Source organism: Artemia franciscana, chromosome 9, assembly GCF_032884065.1.
Source record: "Artemia franciscana chromosome 9, ASM3288406v1, whole genome shotgun sequence".
Taxonomy (NCBI): Eukaryota; Metazoa; Arthropoda; class Branchiopoda; order Anostraca; family Artemiidae; genus Artemia; species Artemia franciscana.
Window position 1 is genome coordinate 42634635 of NC_088871.1, and position 23051 is coordinate 42657685.

General features: G+C 36.5%; 2 protein-coding genes across 2 annotated transcripts in view; both read right to left on the reverse strand.

The window, feature by feature from the left end:
- LOC136031441 (tryptophan--tRNA ligase, cytoplasmic-like) overlaps positions 1–16706 on the reverse strand; it is a 30948-nt gene extending 14242 nt beyond the window's left edge. The window contains exons 1-3 of the mRNA XM_065711029.1: positions 16631–16706; positions 9482–9664; positions 6059–6164 (exon numbers count right to left, since the gene is read on the reverse strand). Coding sequence (XP_065567101.1) covers positions 6059–6164; positions 9482–9664; positions 16631–16668 — 327 coding nt within the window. The 5' untranslated portion in view covers positions 16669–16706. The remainder of the gene's footprint in view (positions 1–6058; positions 6165–9481; positions 9665–16630) is intronic.
- Positions 1–20547, reverse strand: part of LOC136031442 (tryptophan--tRNA ligase, cytoplasmic-like) — an 85328-nt gene extending 64781 nt beyond the window's left edge. The window contains exon 1 of the mRNA XM_065711031.1: positions 20519–20547. Coding sequence (XP_065567103.1) covers positions 20519–20532 — 14 coding nt within the window. The 5' untranslated portion in view covers positions 20533–20547. The remainder of the gene's footprint in view (positions 1–20518) is intronic.
- Positions 20548–23051: the final 2504 nt, after the last annotated feature.

Below are 23051 nucleotides of genomic sequence, written 5' to 3' on the forward strand. Positions count from 1 at the left end.
TTCGCAGGTTTGGGAACTGGCGTTTATGCACATGTCTATGTACATGACGAACAAGACAGAACCGAAAACACTTACCTTGTAGGACGCCGCTGGTTGCACCTATCCATAAGGATAGTAAGTAAGTAAGTAAAATATTTATTACCCGTATTTTTCACATGGAACAAAACGGAGTACAATGAAAAAAAAAATAAAAGAAAAAAAGAGAAGAAAAACGGAGAGAAATTTAAAACACAACATGGAAAAATACATAATCAAGAACTGTAGAAATGTTTAAGCCAGGGGTGGTTCCATTTTGCCTGGAAATTAGAAATCAACCGGTTTACCGCGATACTGGGGTCTGCAATGTGTTTATCAATCGATAATGGGACCTGTGTTTATCAATCATATAAGTATTTCTCGTCCACAACGGGCATCGCAGCAGAAACTTCGCGAACCTAAAATAAAGGGACCGGAGTTTGCGTTTTTGGGTGTCAGTTAATAAATACCACAATGGTGCGATATATAGAATATACGGCAGTGGGACAGCGTTATACATATTCGCGAGATACTTTCGGCATAAGAGGAGTCTGCTGGCGACGATAGACCCATACGCGGTGAGGAGTTTTTTCTCGACGTGTTTGACGAGCAGTAGACGAGTTTCATTAAGATTACAGCCTATGGGTAAACCCAGATACACGACTTGAGATGAACGGTAATTGACTCGCTACCCAGCAGGAGGTGTTCAGGCTGAGAAGGACTATCGTTGAAAAAAAGAACTGCAGATTTAGAAGTATTGAAAGCCAGGCCGATCTTTCGGTATTCATCACGCAGGATCGAGAAGTTCGATTGCAGACCCCTAATAGACCGACTTAGATTTAATAGATTGTCCGCATATGTAAGTAGCGACACATTTATATTCTTGGAGATACATGAAACATTTACACATGCCTGGGCATTTAAAACACTGTTATTGTACAAACTTGGGGATAAAAACGGCAATACATATCGTACAGTACGCTAGTGACACGGAGGTTTACACCTTGCTGGTAAGCGGCTAAAAGGGCCTGAGCGTGAATCGACGAATCAAACGCTCTACTCACATCAAAAGCACCAATCACTATAGGGTCACCAGATTCGTGAGAATCTGCTAGAATAGCGGCAAGACTGAAGAGAGCGTGAGCACAACCCAGACCCGGTCGGAAACCGAACTGGTGGTCAGGCATTCGGCACGAATATTGAATTTATTTTGAGACTAAGATCTCTAGAACTTTACAGAGCACTGGAGCAACAGTGATTGGCCTGTACGAGGAGCATTGGTCTGTAGGTTTCCCTTTTTTAAGGATGGGCGAGAGCAAACCGACAAAAAAGAGTCAGGCACTATACCAGTGGTGAAAATAATCTGGAGTAGCAGCGTCAGATATTCAATAAGCATAGTAGTACCGTGTAGCAGCTTTAGCGCGCACAGTTCGTCTACACCACGGGAATGTTTCTTCTTCAGCTTTAAAATAGCTTCATGTACGCTTCCATAAGTAACGACAAAATCAGGGACACACTGGCTGGATAATACCGATTCTAGACGTATTTGGGTCGGGGGCACTGAATTCGTTGGAAAAGTACGATCCCCAATCTTTTTCGCTTATCAAATCACGGGGTTTTTTGGCAACCGGTTCGCTCAGCCGGGCTTTCCCGATTTGTTTTGGGTCACTTACGATTCTGGAGGAGTACTCTTCTTTTAATTTGGTACCATGAGCTTTCAGTTGCTTGTCAAATTTTCGTTTAGTCAATAAACAGACAGAGTTAACAGGACTAGATTTGGGCCTATCACAATCTTGCCAGATTCTAAACCAAAACTTAGCATCGTTGCAACACTTAACTAGGGCCGGATTTTGCAAGAATTTGTGAATTTCTGTTTTCATTTTAACTTTTCTAGTAGGAACTGCTTTTTTTCAGCTATGAGAAGCGAGTGAGTAGTCTCGGCACAAAAAAAATTGATGAGTACTCTCGCATCCGTGGGATCAAAATTCGAATTCACTTGGAGTAAATGGGAGGGGATTCGTATCTTTACAAGAAGTGAGTTCAGCACCTGATGATACAAAGTAGTATTAACTTTATCCCATTCACTTACTACTTTCCACTTGTCGTTCTTGGGTTGACACAGAGCTGGTTTTATGCTTAGAGATTCCAGTAGGGGTAAGTGATCAGCGAAGACAGCGTCTTTTAGAACAGTTACACTTCCGTTAATATTCTTGGAGCAGGCCGTATGGTCAATGTTTGAAACGGATCCAGAATTATGAACGAAGGAGTAATCACTGTCTTTTGGGAGGATGATAAGTTTGTCATCAAAGATGCCGTTTAGAAGCTGACTAAGGGCACACGTGCTGTCAAGCAGGTTGCAATTGAAGTCCCCCAGGACTAGGCAACGAAAATCTCTCTGGGTCACAGACTTCAGGCACTTCGCTAGTTCGCGAACTGCGTTCATAAACTTTCGCTCCGATTTGTCATCATGGTAGTTTGTAGGAAGATATACGTTGAAGAATGCGATACTGCCGGAAGATATAGCCAAGAAGTGATCATGCGTAAATAACACCTTACTTTCAATATACGGGTGGCAAATAATTGCCAAGCCACCGGAGGGGCGTCCGAAAGACCGAATTTTTTGGGCTCGAAATAAAAAGTAAGTTTGTTCGAGAACTTTAAGAGAAATATTGTGAGGAGAGAGCATATGTTCTTGTATAAACATAATGTCACAGTCTGCACAATATTTTTGAATTGTGGCAAGTTTGTTGGGGACTCCTCCATTCATGTTCCATGACGTAATTTTGACACAGGCTGGGCTATTAGACATTGGGCCGCTTCAGCTCACTGACGATTTTTATTATTGTGGGGCGCTTGAAGGAATGGCAAGCTATAGGGTTTCCAAAGAACTGGTCGGGGCTAGAGCCATGACCTCCTTCTAAGCATCGAGAGCAAATTTGCTGGCTAGAGCAGGTAGCAGAAATATGACAAAATTCTGGCAGTTAAAACAGCGCTTTGGGAGAAAGATAAATGTCTTGATGGGGTACCGCTCCAAGTCAATTTTAGGAGGGTTTTTCATGGCGTGGATCAGATAATGGTGGGATGAGAAGAATAATTTGAAAGATCTGGTTTTGCCACATTGATCAGCTTTTTCACAATTCGGTATTATTTCTTAAGCGCGTCACCATTAATATGAGCTGGGACAAACTTGATCATACCGATGAAAGTGGGCGTTTTAACGCTTGCCAGTGTTTCCGGCGATTTTTTGTTAATAGATGTTGCTAGTACTGCTGCTTTAGATTTGTTCTTAGTTACGAGGCGCCATTCGTACTTCCCTCGGCGGAGTTCAAAATCGTCATCATTCAAAGCATCACCACAAATATTCGACAGGAAGTTTTTGCTTTCTTCTGCGGGAACAACGCTAGGAGGAGGCTTTTTCAAGACTACTGAGTAAGACGGAGGAGAAGGAGTACTCATTAGCTTGAGCAGCAACAGGGTTGCCTTCAGGCCACGGTAATGGTTTCTGGTTCAAACGGTCAAGAAGGCCATTGAACTTGCGATTCATCTCGTTGACAATGAACTACACAAGCAGCGATCTCTTCATTGCAGGCCGGAACTTCTTGGGGCTCAAAAATAAGAAACTCAGGAAGCTGTCTCTTTTATTTGGCACAGCGAGCGAACGTCTTCGCAATGTCCATCAAGTTATCCTCGTCCTTTACGTGTTTTATTACACGTTCCCCTAATTCCGACTTGCGATAGATAATCTCTTTAGCTTCTAATATCGCCTCACGGCTGAAAAACTCGAGTCCTAGCCTAGTAAAAACATTGTTTTCACACCTGCTATCATAGCTCTTGAGATAAAATTCAGTACTGCATTCCGCACTAGGTTATCACCCATTCGAGGTGCGAGTTTAACTTTTCGACTATGACCCTTTCCATGATTTTCTGGAATGGTGAAGTGAGGCTGATCGGGCGATAATTTTCGGGGTCACTCCGTTTCCCTTTTCCTTTGAAAATAGGTGTTACATGGGATAGCTTCCAGGAAGAAGGAAACTTGCATTGCTCGAATGAGATTTGGAAAAGTATTGCCAGAGGTTCACATAGCTCGTCTCTCAGTTCTTTCAAGATAAAGTGCGGGATGCCATCAGGATTGAGCGCTTTTGACGCTTTCATGCCCTTCATTGCTCTTAGAACAGTTCCTGGCGTGAAGCTAATACTGTGGAGCTCGCTTCCTGGGTGTGAGTCTTGGAGTTCAGGTAAATAGCCATCGTCAACAGTGAACGTACTTGTAGAAAATTCTACAAGAGCATTCCCCTTATCTAGCCCAGTACTACGGACCACATCACTTCGATCTATTAGTGTTGGTAATTTCTGTTGCTCACCTAGATTGCGTTTGCAAAGGTTGTAGAACTTGCTTTTTGTTCTTATTTTCTAGAATTAAGAACAAAAGTTCATTGAATCCAATTCCTTTTACATATTTTTACTTCACAATAGTCACAAGCCAAGCTTCCTTTCAAATTATGCTGTTATGTCAAGATCCAGTATGTTTTGTATTCACAAGTCTTCTCTTTTCCGACTTTCCTGAGCTGAAGGTTGAATTCAAACCTTCTGTTAATTTCTAATAAAGTGGATAAATCTTCTGAGACTTAATTAGTTTCCAAAGGTTAAAAGTAGACTGGTTACCTTAATAAATTTCGGGCACTTTTCTTAAGAAGATTTTTAAGCACCCTATATAGAATTAGTTATAGTAATTCGCCTAGACGAGTAAAGGCTACTAACAGATTAGTTCAGGAGATGTCCCCACTGCGGTCCTTACAGGAGATCGTTAAAAAATAACCGTTCAAAAAGCTCACACTTTTAGGCCAAATTATGACAAGAAAGGAATTTCCACTCAGGATAAGAGTGGATGTTGCCATGCCTGTGATGTTGTTGTGACATGTCTTCTCACTACTGTTCTCGCTGTGCTGTACTTTCGTTCATCATTGCCACAGACATTTTGTCCATGCCTTAAGCTTTATCTTTTCAGATTCAGTCATCATCGTGAGTAATTTCGCATGACGCCATAGATAGCAATAAAACTTCTTTTCCAGCTATTCCCAGTAATTATATTTTCGCCTTAATTATGTTGTTACATAATTCAGTAATATACAGGCATGCTGCATTGCACACACCCTCTGAAATTTCAAATCACTTATTAGCATAATAATCGTCTTATTATTAAGTCGTAGGATGCCAAATACTCAATGCGATTCTCGCTATCGCTTATTCCATGCCTTTGCTTTAGCTATTTGAATAGTTTAATTTAGCATGCGTCATAGGTACGAAAAACGATAAAGTATCCCATAGGAAAAAAACAATGATGCAGGTTGCTCTTTAAATGCATACGAACGTGACCGTCATTCACATGAAAATAAAAATTAAGGCTCTAAACGACTTTTCAACCTGTTGTAGCCCAGCAATACGGATTACCCAGGTTCGATCCCATCTGCAGCAGGGTTGGGCGACAAGCTTACTACTTGTCCCTGTAAAAAACACTCAGCAACTGAAACGTCGACACGACACCCTATGCGCCAGCAATGGTTCAGAAGGATCTTTATCTTTTTTAACAAATTTTCCTATACTCATGACCCATCTAGATCGCTTTTTCAAGCCAGAAAATCTCAGTGTGCCAATTTAAAAAAACAAAATTTGTAGTCGTTCTCGAGAAAAAATGCACAGGTAGATAATAAGAAAAGATATATTATAAATAATAGTGAAGCACTAGAGTTGGAAATACAAATATAGTAAACGGATTTGAGATTTGATTTAGGAAGAAAAATTTGAGACTTGAAATGAAAATTTCATGAAATATTGAAGAAAAAGATGACATTATTGTCATAAAAGGAAAGAATAAACTTCATGAAATATTGACGAAAAAGATGACATTATTGTCACAAAAGGAAAGAATAGACAAAGAATTTATAAATTATTAGACATATAATTTACAAATAATATAATGTAAGTAATGGTGAAGTACCAGAGTCAGAAATATACACATATATCTATATACCTATATCTACATTACCTTTCCCATGCAGTCACTATCTGAAAAACCAAACTGGCCTCTGATCTTGCTAACCGTAACCAGTTTCTGGATTCTAGCAAGAGTCTCTTGGAAACCAACGCTTTGCCTGAAATGTTAACTCACATTAGTATGTGCTTTGACTATAACCCCCCTCCTTCTTATTCTTGAATAATCGAATTCAGTTACTGGTAGATAGAATCAACAAATGAATGACTTCATGACCAATGCGACTGTTTTCATTCAAGATAAGCCCCTGAAGTTTTACTTTAAACATCGAGCCTCGGAAAAAGTATATAAATAAAGCATTACGCTCAAAGGTAGTTTTAGCATCAGGGAGGTACGAAAGGGGGGGGGGTACTTTGGTTCCAGGACCACCTTCAAAATCTATCATTTCCCTAATTCGAACGCACTTCTTATTCAAATTATCAAATCAATCTTGTATTTACTATTGCACTCCTCAACCCCATATAAATTTCCGTGTGCGTGTGATTTGTGTATTGAACAACAATTGTTATTGAATATCTTAGTATTTGCTTTAAACATTTTGTATATCTTGCAACTCTTAAATTCTAAGTAGTAGCACCTTACCTATTTAATTGGAACAAGTCTGTAACTAATCTGGCGTTTGCGTAATGCAACGGACAGCTGAAGCCTGAGGCAAGCATATTCACGAACAATTTAGTCAACAGATTTCCGGTAGTCAGAGGGAATATACGTTTTTTTACAGTAAGCATTGCATATAATTATAAGAGACTGGATATATTTAGTAATTTTTATGATTTACCGGAAGATCGATGAAAGACTTCGCTGAAAATAGTTGCAATCGTAAACAGTGGTCGAAATTCCATCTTTCAGTTGCTGATAACTATCCTTGCCAGTTTGATGAATCTATGAAAGTCCTCCTCCTCTTTACTGACTCATATCTATGTGAGACCGGACTTTTGGCTATGGTTTACATTAAACTAAGCACAGAAATAAATTGGGTACATAAAACTCACTGTGATTAAAAGTTGAATTGATGCTGAAACTGTAATGAAGAAAAATCGGAAACAAATACCGGTTTGTACAAAAATCGTAAACAAATAAGTTTGACTCCTTCTCTCAACTCTACTTTTTAGAACAGTAAAAAAAAAATTAGCGCAAAGAGCGGGGCGTTGAGGAAGGAAGAGCCCCTTTAATATACGGAGTAATTTCTGTTCGTTTTAAGTTTTAATCTCGCTCCTTACATTCAGTAAAAAAAAAACTTGTTTTTTTTTATTTAATTTCTGAACGTTTTTGAAATAATGCATGTTTTAATTTTGGCTTTCCGCACATGAATAATTAAAACGAAATTCGCATATAAATTTATTTTTATGGCTAAATGGCTTTCTCATAGTTTTGATCGGACGATTTGGAGAAAAACGAAGCGGGGGAGTAGGCCTAGTTACCCTCCAATTTCTTGGTTATTTAAAAAGGCAACTAGAAGTTTTAATTTTTTTACGAACGTTTTTATGAGTAAAAATTTACGGAACTCACGAATTAACTTTTGTGACGAACTTCTATATTTGAATGTTTTTATTACGTATATGAGGGAATTCACCCCCTTGTCAATTCCTGACTCTTTACACTAAAGTTTAAATTTTATCCCAATTCCGAAAGAATGACACCTGAATAACTAAGGCCGTAGAATACATAGTTGAAATTAATATAATTACTTTAGCGTAAAGAGCGAGGTATTAGGAGGAGGTGAATCCCTCATATGCGTAATAATTTTGGTTCGCTTAAGTTTTAATGCTGCTCCTTACTTTCAGTTGAAAAAAAAAACTTTTTCATATTTATTTTTTCATTGTATTTTTAAAAAATGCTGAAAAATCCTGCTCCCCCTTTCATGAAAATTTCCTTCCCCCATGACGAATTCCTCCATGGAAAGTTCCCCCCGTATAACCTCCTCTCCTCAGCCCCTCCTCCCAACTGAAAAAATCCCCCTCAAAGCGTTCGTACACTTCCCAATAACCATTACTATGTGCAAACACTGGTCAAGGTTTGTAACTTGCTGCCCCTCCCACGGGGACTGTGGGGAGTAAGGCGTCCCCAAAAACATATTTATTAGGTTTTTCGACTATGCTGGATCAAATGGCTATCTCAGAATTTGATCCTATGACTTTGGGGAAAAAATGAGCGTGGGAGGGGGCCTAGATGCCCTCCAGTTTTTTGGTCACTTAAAAACACTAGAACTTTTCATTTCCGTTCAAGTGAGCCCTCACACGACATTCTAGGACCACTGGATCAATAAGATTATCCCTGAAAAAAAAAAATAATAAAAAAATAAATAAACACGCGTCCGTTATCTGTCTTGTGGCAAAAAATGCAAAATTCCACATTTTTGTAGATAGGAGCTTGAAACTTCTGCTAAAAGGTTCTCTCATATGCTGAATCTGATGGTGTGATTTTCGTTAAGATTCTATGACTTTTAAAAGGTGTTTCTCCCTATTTTCTAAAATAAGGCAAATTTTCTCCGGCTCGTGACTTTTGATGGGTAAGTCTAAACTTATATATTTAAAATCAGCATTACAATGCAATTCTTTTGATATAACTATTTTTATAAAAAAATCCATTTTTTAGAGTTTCGGTTACTATTGAGCCAGGTTGCTCCTTACTACAGTTCGTTACCACGAACTGTTTGATTTTTACAGTTTTTTTAACGATTCTTTTTCAGTTAATAATTACTGTTGTTCTATAATTATTTGTTATAATAGTTGTTTTCTCCGGTCATTTCAGTCTTAATCTTTCTCAGTTAATAATTTGTGGTTGTTTGTTAAATTTTTATTTTTTGTAATTGGTGTTCTTCAGGTGTTTCAGCCTTGTTTTTTTTTTCTAACCTAGCAACAGAGATTGTCCAATGTTAAGATATGACAAGTGTTTTTATATTGACCAATTTTCACACGAATTGGAGAATATCTGGTTGCAAGTTACAGAAAACATAGTATAACTTTAAACATTTTATATGCCAAACGTTCAAAATTATGAGGTTCTATATATTAAACGCAATTGCGTGTTATATAATTAACGCAATAAAATCGTCAGCCTTTGTCTAAACGTATATTCTTTGATGTATTTTAAGAAGTTAATACTATCCTTCAGTGTTTATTCATAGATTAAATGCTGAGGAATTCTCTCATTTTTTTTTATTGGTTGTTTTATTTTATTTTGTATTAATTAATAATTAAATTTTTAATGTATTTTTCCGATATTTTTAATGGGTCATGCTACTATGCTAAAACTATAAGTTGTTATAACTAACATCCACCATAGACATGGTAATGTTATTACATAGACACGGTAATGTTATTATATCCTGACTTATATCTTTTACTCTCAATTTATCTGTTTTCTTGTTGACATAAAACTGATAAAATAGTGAAAAAGACATAAAAGAATAATTACCCCATATACTCCAAATTTCTGAAAATGAACGTCTTGTCTGGGTGAAAGCCAATAGCTATAATATCTTTTATATTTTTGACTGCCATTTCTTTTACTTCTTTTAAATTTAAGTCTTTCCAGTAATATTTCTCGTCATCAGTAATTTGGATTATAAGTGGAACATCAAAAACTTCCTGTAACCATCTAAAAAATAAAGAATATAAGAAAACAATTCTATCAAGACCATTTCTAAAATACTTTAGTGCCTCCTATGGCAATACAAAAAAAAATATCAAGCCTCCTGCGGCCATTTAAAAAACAGAATCTGAAAAAAAACCGTAGGGAGGCCATTCGCGGACTGTCTTAGTGCCTGGAGCCAGGGAGATGGCCCGCCACGGAAAAGTGGGGTAGATGAGTAGCAATTATACTTGGCATCTTTCATGACCTAGTGAAATTTGTTGGCGGATTTTGAAATTTCTTGGTAGATTTGGCAGCTTTTGGAATTCTGGTGAATTCTGCTACTGGCAGCTTTGGAACTTTTTCCATACCTGGAGATGGCAACTTTAAAAAAGTGAATAAAAAATAAGCTTTTATGAGGATCATTCAGAAAAAGCTTTTAGCGTCTAAAGTCAAGGAGATTGCAACTTCGACAGATTGAAATTTCAAAGAAAATGAAAATGGATATAAAAAAGGATTGTATAAAGGCCATTTGCAGACTGTTATATAATTCCTGTTAGGTCAGGAAGATAAAAATTTCACTGTCTGAAGCATCTTTCTCTGCTGAGAAAAACAAATCTGGGGATATTCTGAAGGCAAGCTGATTAACTCCAGATATTTTCATGTTTTAGAAAGAAATCAAAGTCCTTATTGTTACTATTAACATAATTATTACTAATTTGGACAAACCTAACAAAGCTGAGTCAAAACTGCTGCCCATTCCCCCCACGTAAAAAGAAAGAATGAAACAATTACCACACAGCTATTAACGCCCTTTCAAGCTTGGTACCCCGGGATAGGGGTTTCCCATCTCTTTTTGCCTTCATAGAATAAGTCTTCCTTGGTAGTGCCAAGGTGCCCATCATTAGTTTCCACCATATTAAGAACGCCAGCTTCATCAATCGTCAAGATTGATTCATCATATCAAGATCGGATTGGACAGGCAACACTCGTCTGTCAAAAGTGAGGGGAGAGTCTATCTCTACTCCCCATCCTTCAGCAATGCTTAATCCTCAGAAGGAGTACTAGCAAGATAACTTATTTTCCCAACTCGTTTGGTCCTCAGGGGATCTTTTCTAACACCACGGTTGACACTTCATACATCCAGGAGAATTAACACCCTAGACATGATTTTGAAAACCAGGACTGGTTTTAGCCAATCCAACCTTGACAACGGCTTTAAAAAAACCTTCGTCACGGCTAGACATCAAACAGTACCTTCAGCAGCTGGAGGGTGATTATAGGTTCTTATTTGTACTAATTACTTTCAGCACGCCAAAAGAACGCTTTAATCTCTACCTCCGTCAAAGCCCTTGATCAAATCTAATTGTTGTAATTTACAATGACGTCCTCTATATAACAAAACAATAGGTTCTATTTTGGATACTAAACGATTGTTTGGGGAGCCAACTTGGCCAGCTTTCCAATAAAATATGCATTGACGCCTTTTATGTACGCTGCTATAGATTATCTAGAATTAATAGAATCAAGCAGTTTTAGACAAATGAAGTAAAGGAGTAAAATTTTATACCATTAGTACTTAAAATGAACAAAAATTAAAACATGATTCTGTAATATCCATAACGGAAGGGGGAGGGGGGATATTTATTGAGACTCAGTAGTAAGTTATAAAAGGTACAGCAAAATCAATTTTAATTTTTTTAAAAACCCCTTCCTGATTATTTCTGTTGAGTGAAAAAAGAAGACTTCCAAATACTGTGAGAACAAGCTAGGGCAAAAGAAAATCAATTTTACTTCCTGAGACCAGATTAGCTAAGGGTGACAAAACATAAGAGAACGAAGAAACAACGAAGAACACATATCAATGGAAAAGGGTATAAAATTACAAATAGCTGGGCCACGACCTCCTCTCAAAAAATCTAGACCACAAATTTTTCCATTTGATAATTTAATATGCCACTTAATATGGGTTTAATGTTCAACTGTTTTTTCACCGTTATTCAAGAAAGGGACTTCTTGTGTTAGTTTTTGTTTCGTCAAATTTGTAAAAATTGTCTGTTAGACTTTAAACTTTAGTAACTTTGTATAAAAAAAAATCTTATTCCTTCACTGATGACGGCTGAACGGCGTTCTCAACAGAAATTTTTACGATTTTCTCTTTTTTTTCACTGACTGATTTTTACCAGTACCTTATTTTAGTATTTAAATTAGACAAAAATGAAAAAGAAAACAAAATATGGTATAAGCCTAGAACTGGGCCTATTGAGAAGGAAACGTAATAAGAAAACAATTCTTACTTCATAATATGCAGAAAAATGGTAGTGAATACATTTCGAAGATACTAAACCGATTTTTTTTTATTTTTCTGCCTTTTTTCGCTGACTGCTTTTTTTCTTTTTCTTTGTTTTTCCTACGTTTACTCTGTTAACAAATCTTTTGAAAAAGTCAATATAGTCTGTTTAGTTTAAAAGGGCGGGCTGTAAGCTCAATTTTTCCCAAAAAGTCTTAAAAACTTTTTGACTTGGCGAAATCCAAACTGACAAGAACTGAAAAATGAAAATGTAAAAAAAAAAAAAAAATCAAATCCAGTTTTGGCAACAGGCGATAAACTGCGATGAATTTTAGGCTAAGGGTGTAGATCCCGAAAGCGTAACTTAAAAAACAAATCATCTTGCTTTTTTTATTTCAAAGCAAAAATTACTTTCGGAATAGCTGACGTAATTGTTCATAAATTGTATTTTAGATTCAAAGATGATTATCAAGAGGATATGTTGAATGAATTCAAGGATCTTTTTGGTATAAGCCTAGAATTGGCACTGTTGAGAAGGAGATATGTTAAGAAAACAATTCTTACTTCATAATGTGTAGAAGAATTCTAGTTAACACGTTTTAAAGGCGCTTCAATTATATTTTATCCTCCCACCTTCCCCAACGTGCAAATATATAGCCCAAATGATATATTTCACATGTGTTTTTCCGTTTCTTGATTACGTCAAGTTGATTCAATTTAAGGCATGGGAAATATATAAATTGGGCTATATATTTACGTTTTTTTTTATTATGTATAAGAGGGGGTTTGCCCCCTCGTCAATACCTCGCTCTGTACACTAAAACTTGAATTTCATCCCAAATCTTTAAGAGTGACCCTGAATCACAAAATCCGTAGATTAAATATTTGAAACTACTAAAAATGCTTTAGCGTAAAGAGCAAGGTATTGTAGAGGAGAAAACCTTCTTTTATACGTAATATTTTATGCTCGTTTTAAGTTTTAATGCTACTAATTACTTCCAGGTGAAAAGTATTTTTTATTCATTTTCTCATTGTTTCTTTTTAAATAATGCTAAAAAATCCTGCACTCCCTTTTTGAAAATTTTCTTCCATCATGATAAATTCTTCCACTGAAAGATCCTCCCACTTAACCCTCTTCCCCGACCCACTCCCACCTCATCGCGAATAAGGCCCCCTGGAGAGAGCTATTAAACTGAATTCCCATGATTTTTGGAATGATTTCCAAAATCATTTCCAAACGACAATAACGATATTAGATAGAATATCGTTAACAATTTTTTTTTGGTTGGGGGGATGGAGGGAGGGCAATAAGTCAGCTCCCATGATTTTGTAATAAACCTATTCAAACTACCAATTTTTTTATCCCCCACGGCAAAATTCGTGGGAAAGTATTTTCTGCAAATTATGGATGATGTAGAGCTACAGAATGATTTCTTCGCCTGTGATCGGGGCTAAAATAGGATAAGAGAGACACTGAATAAACTGAGCCACGTAACAATACATATCTGTTTGAACAGACGCGTATGCATGTTGTTCTTTGCTTGGAGTGAAATCCTACAAGGATTTTCAAAGAATACTATTGGGGGCACAAAGAGAGCGCTTGGCCCCTGCAATTCCACTCCAGAACCAGCTTTTCAGAAGAACATTTGTAAAACTTTCAACACTGATAGGCTAGGCTTGAATTTAGGGGAGCAAGTAGGTTGATAAAATAAGGCATGGAAATTGTGATTTTCCTAGGCATTCCCCCCCCCCCCACCTCGCCGCTTCAACCAACTTTAGCAGGAAAGTGCTTAAATCTATTTTAAAATTTAGACACATGTTTCAGATATTCAGAGACTTTTCAGATAAATTCAGAGGAGAGGATCCAGACTTCCTGATATAGAAATAGATAGATAGGACAAGATAGAATAGATAGGACAAGATGCAATAGATACGATCCCCTCCCCTTAAAAAACCACGATTGTTTGTCGTCATTTATATTCCCTCTGTCTCGGTGTCCCGGTCGTCATTTGTGTCCCGGTGTCCCGGTCTGTAATTTCTCTTTAAGTGTCCCGGTCGTCATTTATATTCCCTATGTCACGGTCGTCATTTGTGTCCCGGTGTCCCGGTCTGTAAGGTTTAATGGAATTTTTACCCTATAAATTAAAGCACTTTTTGTTTCCTTTATTAAGCATATTGGTTTTTTAGGTTATTTTTTGTTTGTCACTGTTAGATTTTACTTTGCATGGACACACTTGCGTAAAAACTTACAAAATGCGGATATCCAATTGTCTAAAAAAAGAAGTTTTTTTTTAATCTTCCAGAAGTTAATATAAGCGATTGGTAAGCTACAGGTAGTTAATAATAGGTAATTACTTAAAACCCCAACTCAATAGCCTAAGTCCTTCCTGGGATACACCCTTTGGACAGCCAGCATTTTCATTGTGTTTAGGTTTAATTCGACATTTCTCTCAGCATTTCCTGGAATCTTCACCTTAATATCCTTAGCCTTTTTGGTGCTCTGTTGGTAAAAGAGCGAGTTCAATTGACGTCAATCAGTGAGGTTTAGCCATCTAAAGAATATTGTTTACAAGTCCTGCAATGATCGGCAGTAACAATGAAAAGAAACTATCAACCGCTTGAACAAGCCGCTTTCTTTTAAAACCTTCTCCTTTCTTTTTGCAAGATTGGGCATGTACAAGTGAGCGACGTTGCTTTGTATGTCTCTTAACTACTTCTTGCAGTTGATCATTGTCTTCAATTGAATTTTAACAAAGCTCATATAGAAAATTAATGAATACATTGTCAATACCATGTTTAAGCACAGCTTTCTTAAGCCGTGGTTTCGAATATCTAATGCAAATAATTAAGAAGACATTTTGAATCTACTGGAAAAATTCTCCTCTTTCGAATGGCTCAGCTATATAGTCAAGTCACTAAGATAACCTGCGAAAAGGCTTTAAGTGGAATGCCTCAAGAGAAGTATATTAGTATAAGTATTTTCTAAGATTCCAGTCACCCCAGCTGCCCCCCCACCCAATTACGCTTGATCCGGTTGAGATTTAAAATAAGAGATCTGAGTTACGAGGTCCTTCTAAATATGAAGTTTCATGAAGATCCGATCACTCCTTCGTAAGTTAAAAATAAGTAATTATTTCTTATTTTTCAGAATTACCCCCCTCCAGCAATAGAGCGGATCCATTCCGATTATGTAAATCACGCATGTAAGACTTCTCCTTATTTTTCCCACCAAGTTTCATCCCGACCCCTCCAATCTAAGCGTTTTCCATGATTTTAGGTTCCCCCACTCCAAACTTCCCCCAATGTCGCCAGATCTGGTCAGGATTTAAAATAAAAGCTTTGAGACACAATATCCTTCTAAATATCAAATTTCATTGAGATTCGATCACCGTTCGTAAGTTAAAAATACCTCATTTTGTTTTAATTTTTCAGAATTAACCCCACCCCCAACTACCCCAAAGAGAGCGGATTCATTTCGGGTATGTCAATCATGTATCTTGGACTTGTGTTTATTTTTCCCACCAGGTTTCATCCCGATCCCTCCACTCTAAGTGTTTTCCAAGTTTTAGGTTCCCCCCTCCCAAATCCCCCCCAATGTCACCAGATCCGGTCGGGATTTAAAATAAGAGCTCTGAGACACAATATCATTCCAAACATCGAATTTCATTAAAATCCCATCACCCGCTCATAAGTTAAAAATACTTCATTTTTTTCTATTTTTCCCGAATTAACCGGCAATAAACAACTATATTATTAGGGCTATATATGTTTCCATCAATGGAATGGGGCGGGGGCATTACCAGGGCAACGACTATTATAATGAAAAAGAGCATAAAATAGGGAATATAATGGAGCAACTTTTATTTTTTGTTTGTTTTGTATATAGCCTAAGGCTATATAGAGGGGAGGGTGGGTATGAATTGCCAAAAACGCGAACAAGTTCATAAAAAGGAGCATAAAATTAGCAATCTAAAAACCCCTCTCTTTTTGTCCTTGTATGTCTCCTTCTGGAGAGCCACTATTCGTAACCTTTGCCAATAGCCATTAATGATTGTCTGCTATTTTGAAAAAATACCAGAGAAAATATAAAATCCACACTTAAAAAAAAAAAAAAAAAAAAAATCCGTTACATGACTCCTCTACATCATCAAAAATATCCCTTACATGATCCAACGGTATCATCGAATAACTACCCTTAAATAATAGTAAACACCACTTACATGATTGCCAAGTGTATATATATTCGTGATAAATAAGCATAAATATCAAACTAAAAAACAGGTTCAGATTCAGAGCATAATCGTTTGCTTTGTTTTTCTAGTTGGATTTTTTTTTTTTTTTTTTAGAAAAATAATATCTACAGATATTGAAGCACCAAGTAAATGAACAAATGATTAAAATAATTAATAATACAGGATTTAAAAAATCAAATACAAAGTTATTTTTAAAAAGATATTTGTTTAGTTAGGTAGTCGCATAATCAACTCTTTAGTATTAGCTTTAATTATTATGAATATGAAATCAACTTAAAATTATAGAGCTAAATACAAAATTAGAGCATAAGTATGTATTATTTATATAAATACATAATTATAAGCTATCAAACAATATTTTTAATATTACAAAATATAATATTTTCTATGACAAATATATAAATTATAATTGTCATAAACTATGACAATAATCCTAAAACTACAACTTACTTTGTAAACAAAAATGGAATCAAATGTCCTAAGTGCATTGCATCAGAGGAGGGGCCACGACCAGTGTACAAGTAGAATTCTGTCTGACCATGATGAGTCAAATCTGGGACAGAGTGCCTATTTCAACATTTAACAGAAGCATACTGCCAAAACAGCTCGGGATTATTTTTTATATTTTCAGCTAACCTTTCTTCATGTCTCTTCTTCAGTTGTTTGATGGAATTGGTGGCCTCATTCCATGCCTTTTGATACTTCTGATAGTTTGCATCTGTTTTCTTTTTTTTGAAGTGTTTCCAGGTTCGATTCTTCCTATTCAGTAGTTTGCTAGTTAGACAAGTTCTTTGGCTGAAAAACCAGAACCATCAACCCAATCATAATCGGGAAAATTGAAGTCTCAAAGAATCACCACATGTTGGTTGCAAGAGTCTTTGATAATATCAGAAATGATATTAGCAATATACTGTTCTGATTCAAGGCAAGAGGGAGTATTAGGACTGCAATAAACCACACCAACCACCATTGTAGAATTACCACACTGCAGTCTAACCTAGACATTCTCAACCCAAACACAGCAATGGAAAGAAGGAATCAAAGGGCTTACCTTGAAACTGCTTTTTACATATATTCCAACACCTCTCCTGCAGGCATTGGACTCAATGTTAGATATGAGTTCATATCCACTGATTTCAAGTGCTTGGGCTGTAAGAGGCTGTTTTACATTTTTGGGGCATATCTCAGATATGGCTGCAATATCAACTGTTTCTTTTGCTAGGCGGAGATGGAGTTCTGGAACCTTGTTGAAGAGGCCATCAGTGTTCACACTAAGAATCCTTAATTTTCCAATATCATTTGCATGACGAGTTGCACTTTTGTTTGCACTGTGCAGAGATGATTTATTAGCAAAAAATACACCAGCAGAAAGAGGCTCAGTTGATGAAGCACCAGAAGAAACTGTTGAATTAGCACTGAAAAAATGGGAACTTCTTGAGGACAACTCATTAATATATGAAACATCATCATCAACTGAAACAAACAAACTATTTACACTCTCATCTGGTGACAAGAGTCTATCCAGATGAGAAACATTACAGCTTAGTCCAAAATCATCCCCTGCTGTGGAACTGCAGTCTGCAGCAGATTTGCAGTGTTTTTTATGATGATTTCTAAGTTCCTGATTACAAGATTTTTTTCACCTGACGCTGTTCTCTCTTTCAGTTGCTGAACAAGCTCTCTATGTTTAAGGCGGTCCTCCCTGGATTGGTCGGATCAAAACTGGACGTCCGCTCTGAGTTCAAACAATTTCTGAAGGATTTTTTTCTTAACCTTGAAATTGGACACAGTAAAAATTACCGGTGGAGGACGTTGGTTTGGGGTTGAATTTGGACGAGATGGCAAACATCTAACATTAATTAGCTCACCAGGATTGATGTAATACTGCTGCACTAAATAATATTGAATAAAAATAGATGGGTCACCAGACACTGGTATTCCAAGTGCAATAATATTTAATTTTCGACTATCACGATTCTTTTCAGCTCAAACTAATCATATAATATTGGATGCACTCAGGGCTGAGACATTAGCAGATTTGATTTCTTCTTGGGCAATCAACCAATAGTCTTTTCATCACACTTTGTCGAGAGATTTTGCTCAATAGTAACCACTTTAGTGTTTAAAAGTTTGAAGTCAGCTTTCAATGTATCCATGGTACTATTGACCAGTTCAGTTAGCGTCTGGGTGATAGTTGTCTGGAATGGCAACATGGTGGCTGTAACAGCAGACATTATGTCTGCTACACTGGAGGCATGAGTTGGTGGGCTTATAAGGCATTTAGAACAATTCCATGCACACTCAAGCTTACTAGTAGCCAAGCTCAATGCAGCAAATTCTTCATCATTCAAATTTAAACAAATAGCACATGTCCATTTGCTGGAAGAGTCACACTGCAAACATTTAGAACTCTCATCAAGGCCTGTCAGGCATTTCATACAGCAGTCTGACCTGGAGGGGCTTTCTTGAACGCGCTTTTCAGGTCTTTTTCCCAATTCATCAGACATGCCAACACTTTTTACTGTTGATTTTGGAATAATATTGGCAACACTTATTACAACTTTGAAGAAAAAAAAACAGTTGAAAGATAATCAATACTAATTCAGTGACATGGCACTTATCACAAATAAAGTAATTGTCTAATAAAAAGCAGAATAAGACAAAAATGGTATTATGAAATGGTTCAGATTATCAAGTAGAGGTTGATTATTGTTTATTTCTGTTGTTTATATAAACAATGATTAGAATATTGATACTTATTGATGATAGGATACTCCTTGATACCAATAGTCCAATATAATATCAATACTGTTGTTGTTGATCATCAACTTAGGTTCAGCACCCAAATAAAATCTGTATTGCTGTCTTCCCTCCAATCTCTCAGAAAGATCAAAAGAACTATCTCCAGAATATACCCAAAAGTATTTAAGAAGCTCTACAAGGAACTAGTTTGCCCACCCATAGAGGTTAGAATGTTCCTGGTGTCACCCTACTCCAAGAAAACAAAGACAGAGTTCAGCAAAGGGCAATCAAAGTGGTTGAAGGCCTCAAACAAATGCCATATCTTCATACATACACATATGATGATTTACATAATTTGATGCTAATTACTCTTACATGCTAGAGGAAATATGGCAACATAATGTCCAAAAATATTCTTCCTGATCTCCTTGTCCCAACTGGAACATTTTGTGATTAGCAAAATTTTGTGATTTCAGGGCCCTCAAGAGGGAGAAGGAGTAAAGGTGGGCACTTTAAAATACCTTCCCAGGACATACTTTAGCATGTAGACTCATCCCTGAAAGTTTCATTTTCCTCATCTAAACCCTTTCCAAGATAGGAAGAAGTCAATTAACTAGAATTTTACTGATTATTCAGATAGAACTTTGTGTTTGGCTCAAGCACTTAGTAGGCCTATTGGGAATCCAAGCAAAACTCTGGTTTCAGTCTCTCTCTGCTGAATGCCAAGTTAGTGTCATAAGATTATAATGAGTAGTCAGAATTTGGATAGACACAACACTAATGCCCTTGCTCTCTGGTAGCTGTCTAACAGAATTCCATATGCCAGAACTTATCTCTTCAGTAAAAACTTACCTCTATAGTCAGAATTGTATCTTGAATCCAAATTTAAGGTAGCCTATAGGCCAATATAAGCTCCTTCACATAAGGAAACGTTAAGAAAACAATTCTTACTTTATAGGCCTAATAGCAGAATATTCATAGTTAACACAGTTTGAACAGGGAGAGTTCATTTCTGACTTAGAAGGTAAATTTGTTTCTTAACTACCTGAATAGTCTGTTATTATAGGCTAAACTTTAGCCATAGGAATTATGTTTTGATTTCTTGATTCTTTCTCAACAGCCCAAATTGTAGATATAATAACTTAATGTATCCTTTATGAAGCCACTGTTTTCTAATAATACTATAATAGGTATATTCTACACTCCAGGCTCTGTCTATACGGTCCTAGATCTTTTTGGGTAGCATACAATAATACTAACTCATTATTTCAGAGAGTATACATGCAGATTTTTATAAGGAGGGTTCATTCACGAATGAAAACAATTATGAACATATTTTCCAATTATGAATATATTTTCCAATTATGAATATATTTTCCAATTATTCCAGAATTATTTGGTAAAAATAGCTGGGGCCTAACATATTCCACAGAATCTTAGCCACATTTATGCAGGCTAAGCTCTGTACAGGTGCAAAAATTAAAAATGCCATGAGTATGAAAATAATAATCCAAATCAGAACTAGCATATTAGGTTTATCACAGTTTTACCAACTGTCTAGTCCCCCCCCCCCCAAAAAAAAAAAAATTAAGTAACCTATCAGTTTTCATCAGCCAGTATCTAAAGAACCTTGCAAGTCCTTTTTCTATCTGACCGTGCCTACGCTTTGCAGGATAAAATAATTCTTGCTATAAAATAGGTGGCGTTTCCTAAGAAAGCGTCATCCAAGTTACTAAGTCAATGGTAGAGATAAAATGTATATAATGCAGACGTTCAACAATTTTATGATACCGATTAATTTGGTATTTGTGGTTTGGTATCTTCTATCTTCAGGTTCTTAGGCTTCTAGCATGCATCAGAGCAGAGCCACTCAAAGAGGGGGTAGCTGCCCCGGGCGCCATTTTACCTGAATGCTCTTTTTATTTTTGGACACTCAAGGTAAAACATGCTTATATTTATTGGACCTTTCAATTATGATGAAACAAATGGCAATCTCTCTTTTTCGTTTGGATGTTTTGGGAGGGGAAAGGAACACGAGAAAGGTCTAGCTGTCTTCCTTTCTGTTTGATCACTTGAAACGGCACTTAAGCTTTTAACTTTTGTTCGAATGAGCCCATTTCCCGATCTTCTAGGATCCTTGTTTTGATACGATCATCCATAAAGGAAACAAAAAAGGCACAACAGACAACAGACATCCATGACCGTTTTTTTTGGCAAAAAATAAATAATTCTAAATACTTGTAGACGGGAGCTTGAAATCTTTACAGTAGGGTTCTCTGGATGCTTTGTAGGGAGGGAGGGGGGCAGATGCCTCAAAGGGTGGATTTTAATGCCAAAAAATCCATATAAGTTGTTATCATGAGAGTAAAGAGTAACAGTAAACCTCAAAATGAGCAGAATATATTTCGTATGAGACTTCCGTTCCTCATCCCCGACCTCCCCCTCATGGTCATAGACAATCGGAAACACGTTTAGAGAAAAACTACCAAGTGTAAAAAATCGCCATCTGAAATATATTTTCCAATGGTAAATGTTATTTCGAATTGTAAATAATAAGTAAAAGTTTATTGTGAAAAGAAATTTATAGCGATTTATAAAAAAAAACGTAAAACCCCTTGAAAAAGGCAAAAATTGAACCATTGTACCATTGGAATCAGCATTTTCGATAACCTTAAATAAGGAAATTACAGTCACCCTCCTAGAACAACAAGGAAAACGACTATTTTGCATGGGTATACTGATCTGTCCCGTTTTTTTTTTTTCGTTTTTTTTTCCCACCAGGGCTAGTGAATGCCCAGAACATCATAGAGATATGTTTAATTGCTCATTTGAACGGAAATTAAATTTAACCAAAAGTTCAAAACACGTTTTGAAAAAAAGTGCCTAGTAAAAAAATTACCATCTGACACTGACTCAGGAATGGCAACTATTATTTCGGTTTGTCTTAAAAGTAAAAGTTTATTGCGAAAAGAAATTTATGGTGATTTTGAAAAGACGTCTGAAACCCCTCAAAAATGGCGTCAGATCAATATGAAAAGCTTATCATTGGAAGCAGTATGGTCGAAAACCTTATACAAGGAAATCATAGTTCCCCTTCTTGACAAACAATGAAAATAACTTTTTTGCATCGGTAGCGTTGATCTGTCTCCCGTTTTTTTCGTTCTTTTTTTTCAGCAGTCCTAGTTGGCTACCAGAACGTCATAGAGATTCTTAATGGTTCATTCGAAAGCTTTTTCTCACGTATATGTACTTTTTGTAAATTCCGCCATCTGCAAGTGCCATATGGCACTAAAATGGCTTTTTTGTGTCATTTCTCAAGGGGTGGCATTAGCAGATTACCACAATATCGTAGACAGATTTTTTCTAGCTCATATAAAAGATATTGCTCAAATCTACGTCCTACAAACAAATTCCACCATCAGCAAATTCCAAATGGCTCTAAAATTGGGACTATTCGTGCCATGTTTCAACTGGAAAAGCTGAGGCTAGTGGGTTACCAAAGCTTTGAAGAGTGATTTTTAATGATTCCTTTGAAAGCTATTGCTCCTATATACGTGATGTTTATCAATTCTACCATTCGTAAGTGTGATAGAGCACTAAAAAGCACTTTTAGTGCCATTTCTTAAGTAGAAAAGTTTAGAAGCATAAAACGATATCACTGTAATAATTATTGTCCAAAATCCTTAAATGGAGGCTTTCAAAAACACCTCCTGTATGTTCTTCCTCTAAGCCCTTTAATTAGCTACGTAATTAAGGTAGGCTGCAAACACCAATTATTTCTCACAAATTATTTCTCTCTTGGGTTTTTTTTTTCAATAACAATTTTTTCTCTTATATGATTATTGTTAAAAAATGATAATTTCATTGATTTTGTAAATGTGATGCACTCATTTTTAAAGAATGTCCCGTGAAGGTATTTGTACAGCCTGTTGATTTAAAAGAGAATAGATGTCATCTACTTCATTGTATTTTAACAGCAAAATTCTGTCAAAATCCTGAGGGGGTGGGAGGGGGATGTAAATTTGGAGCCATTGTTTTCCAAATGAAGTTAAAATGACAAACAAAACCGAAAAACGAGCCATATAGCAATAAAAAAGCCAAAGTTTTACTAAAGAAAACCGAGCTTTTT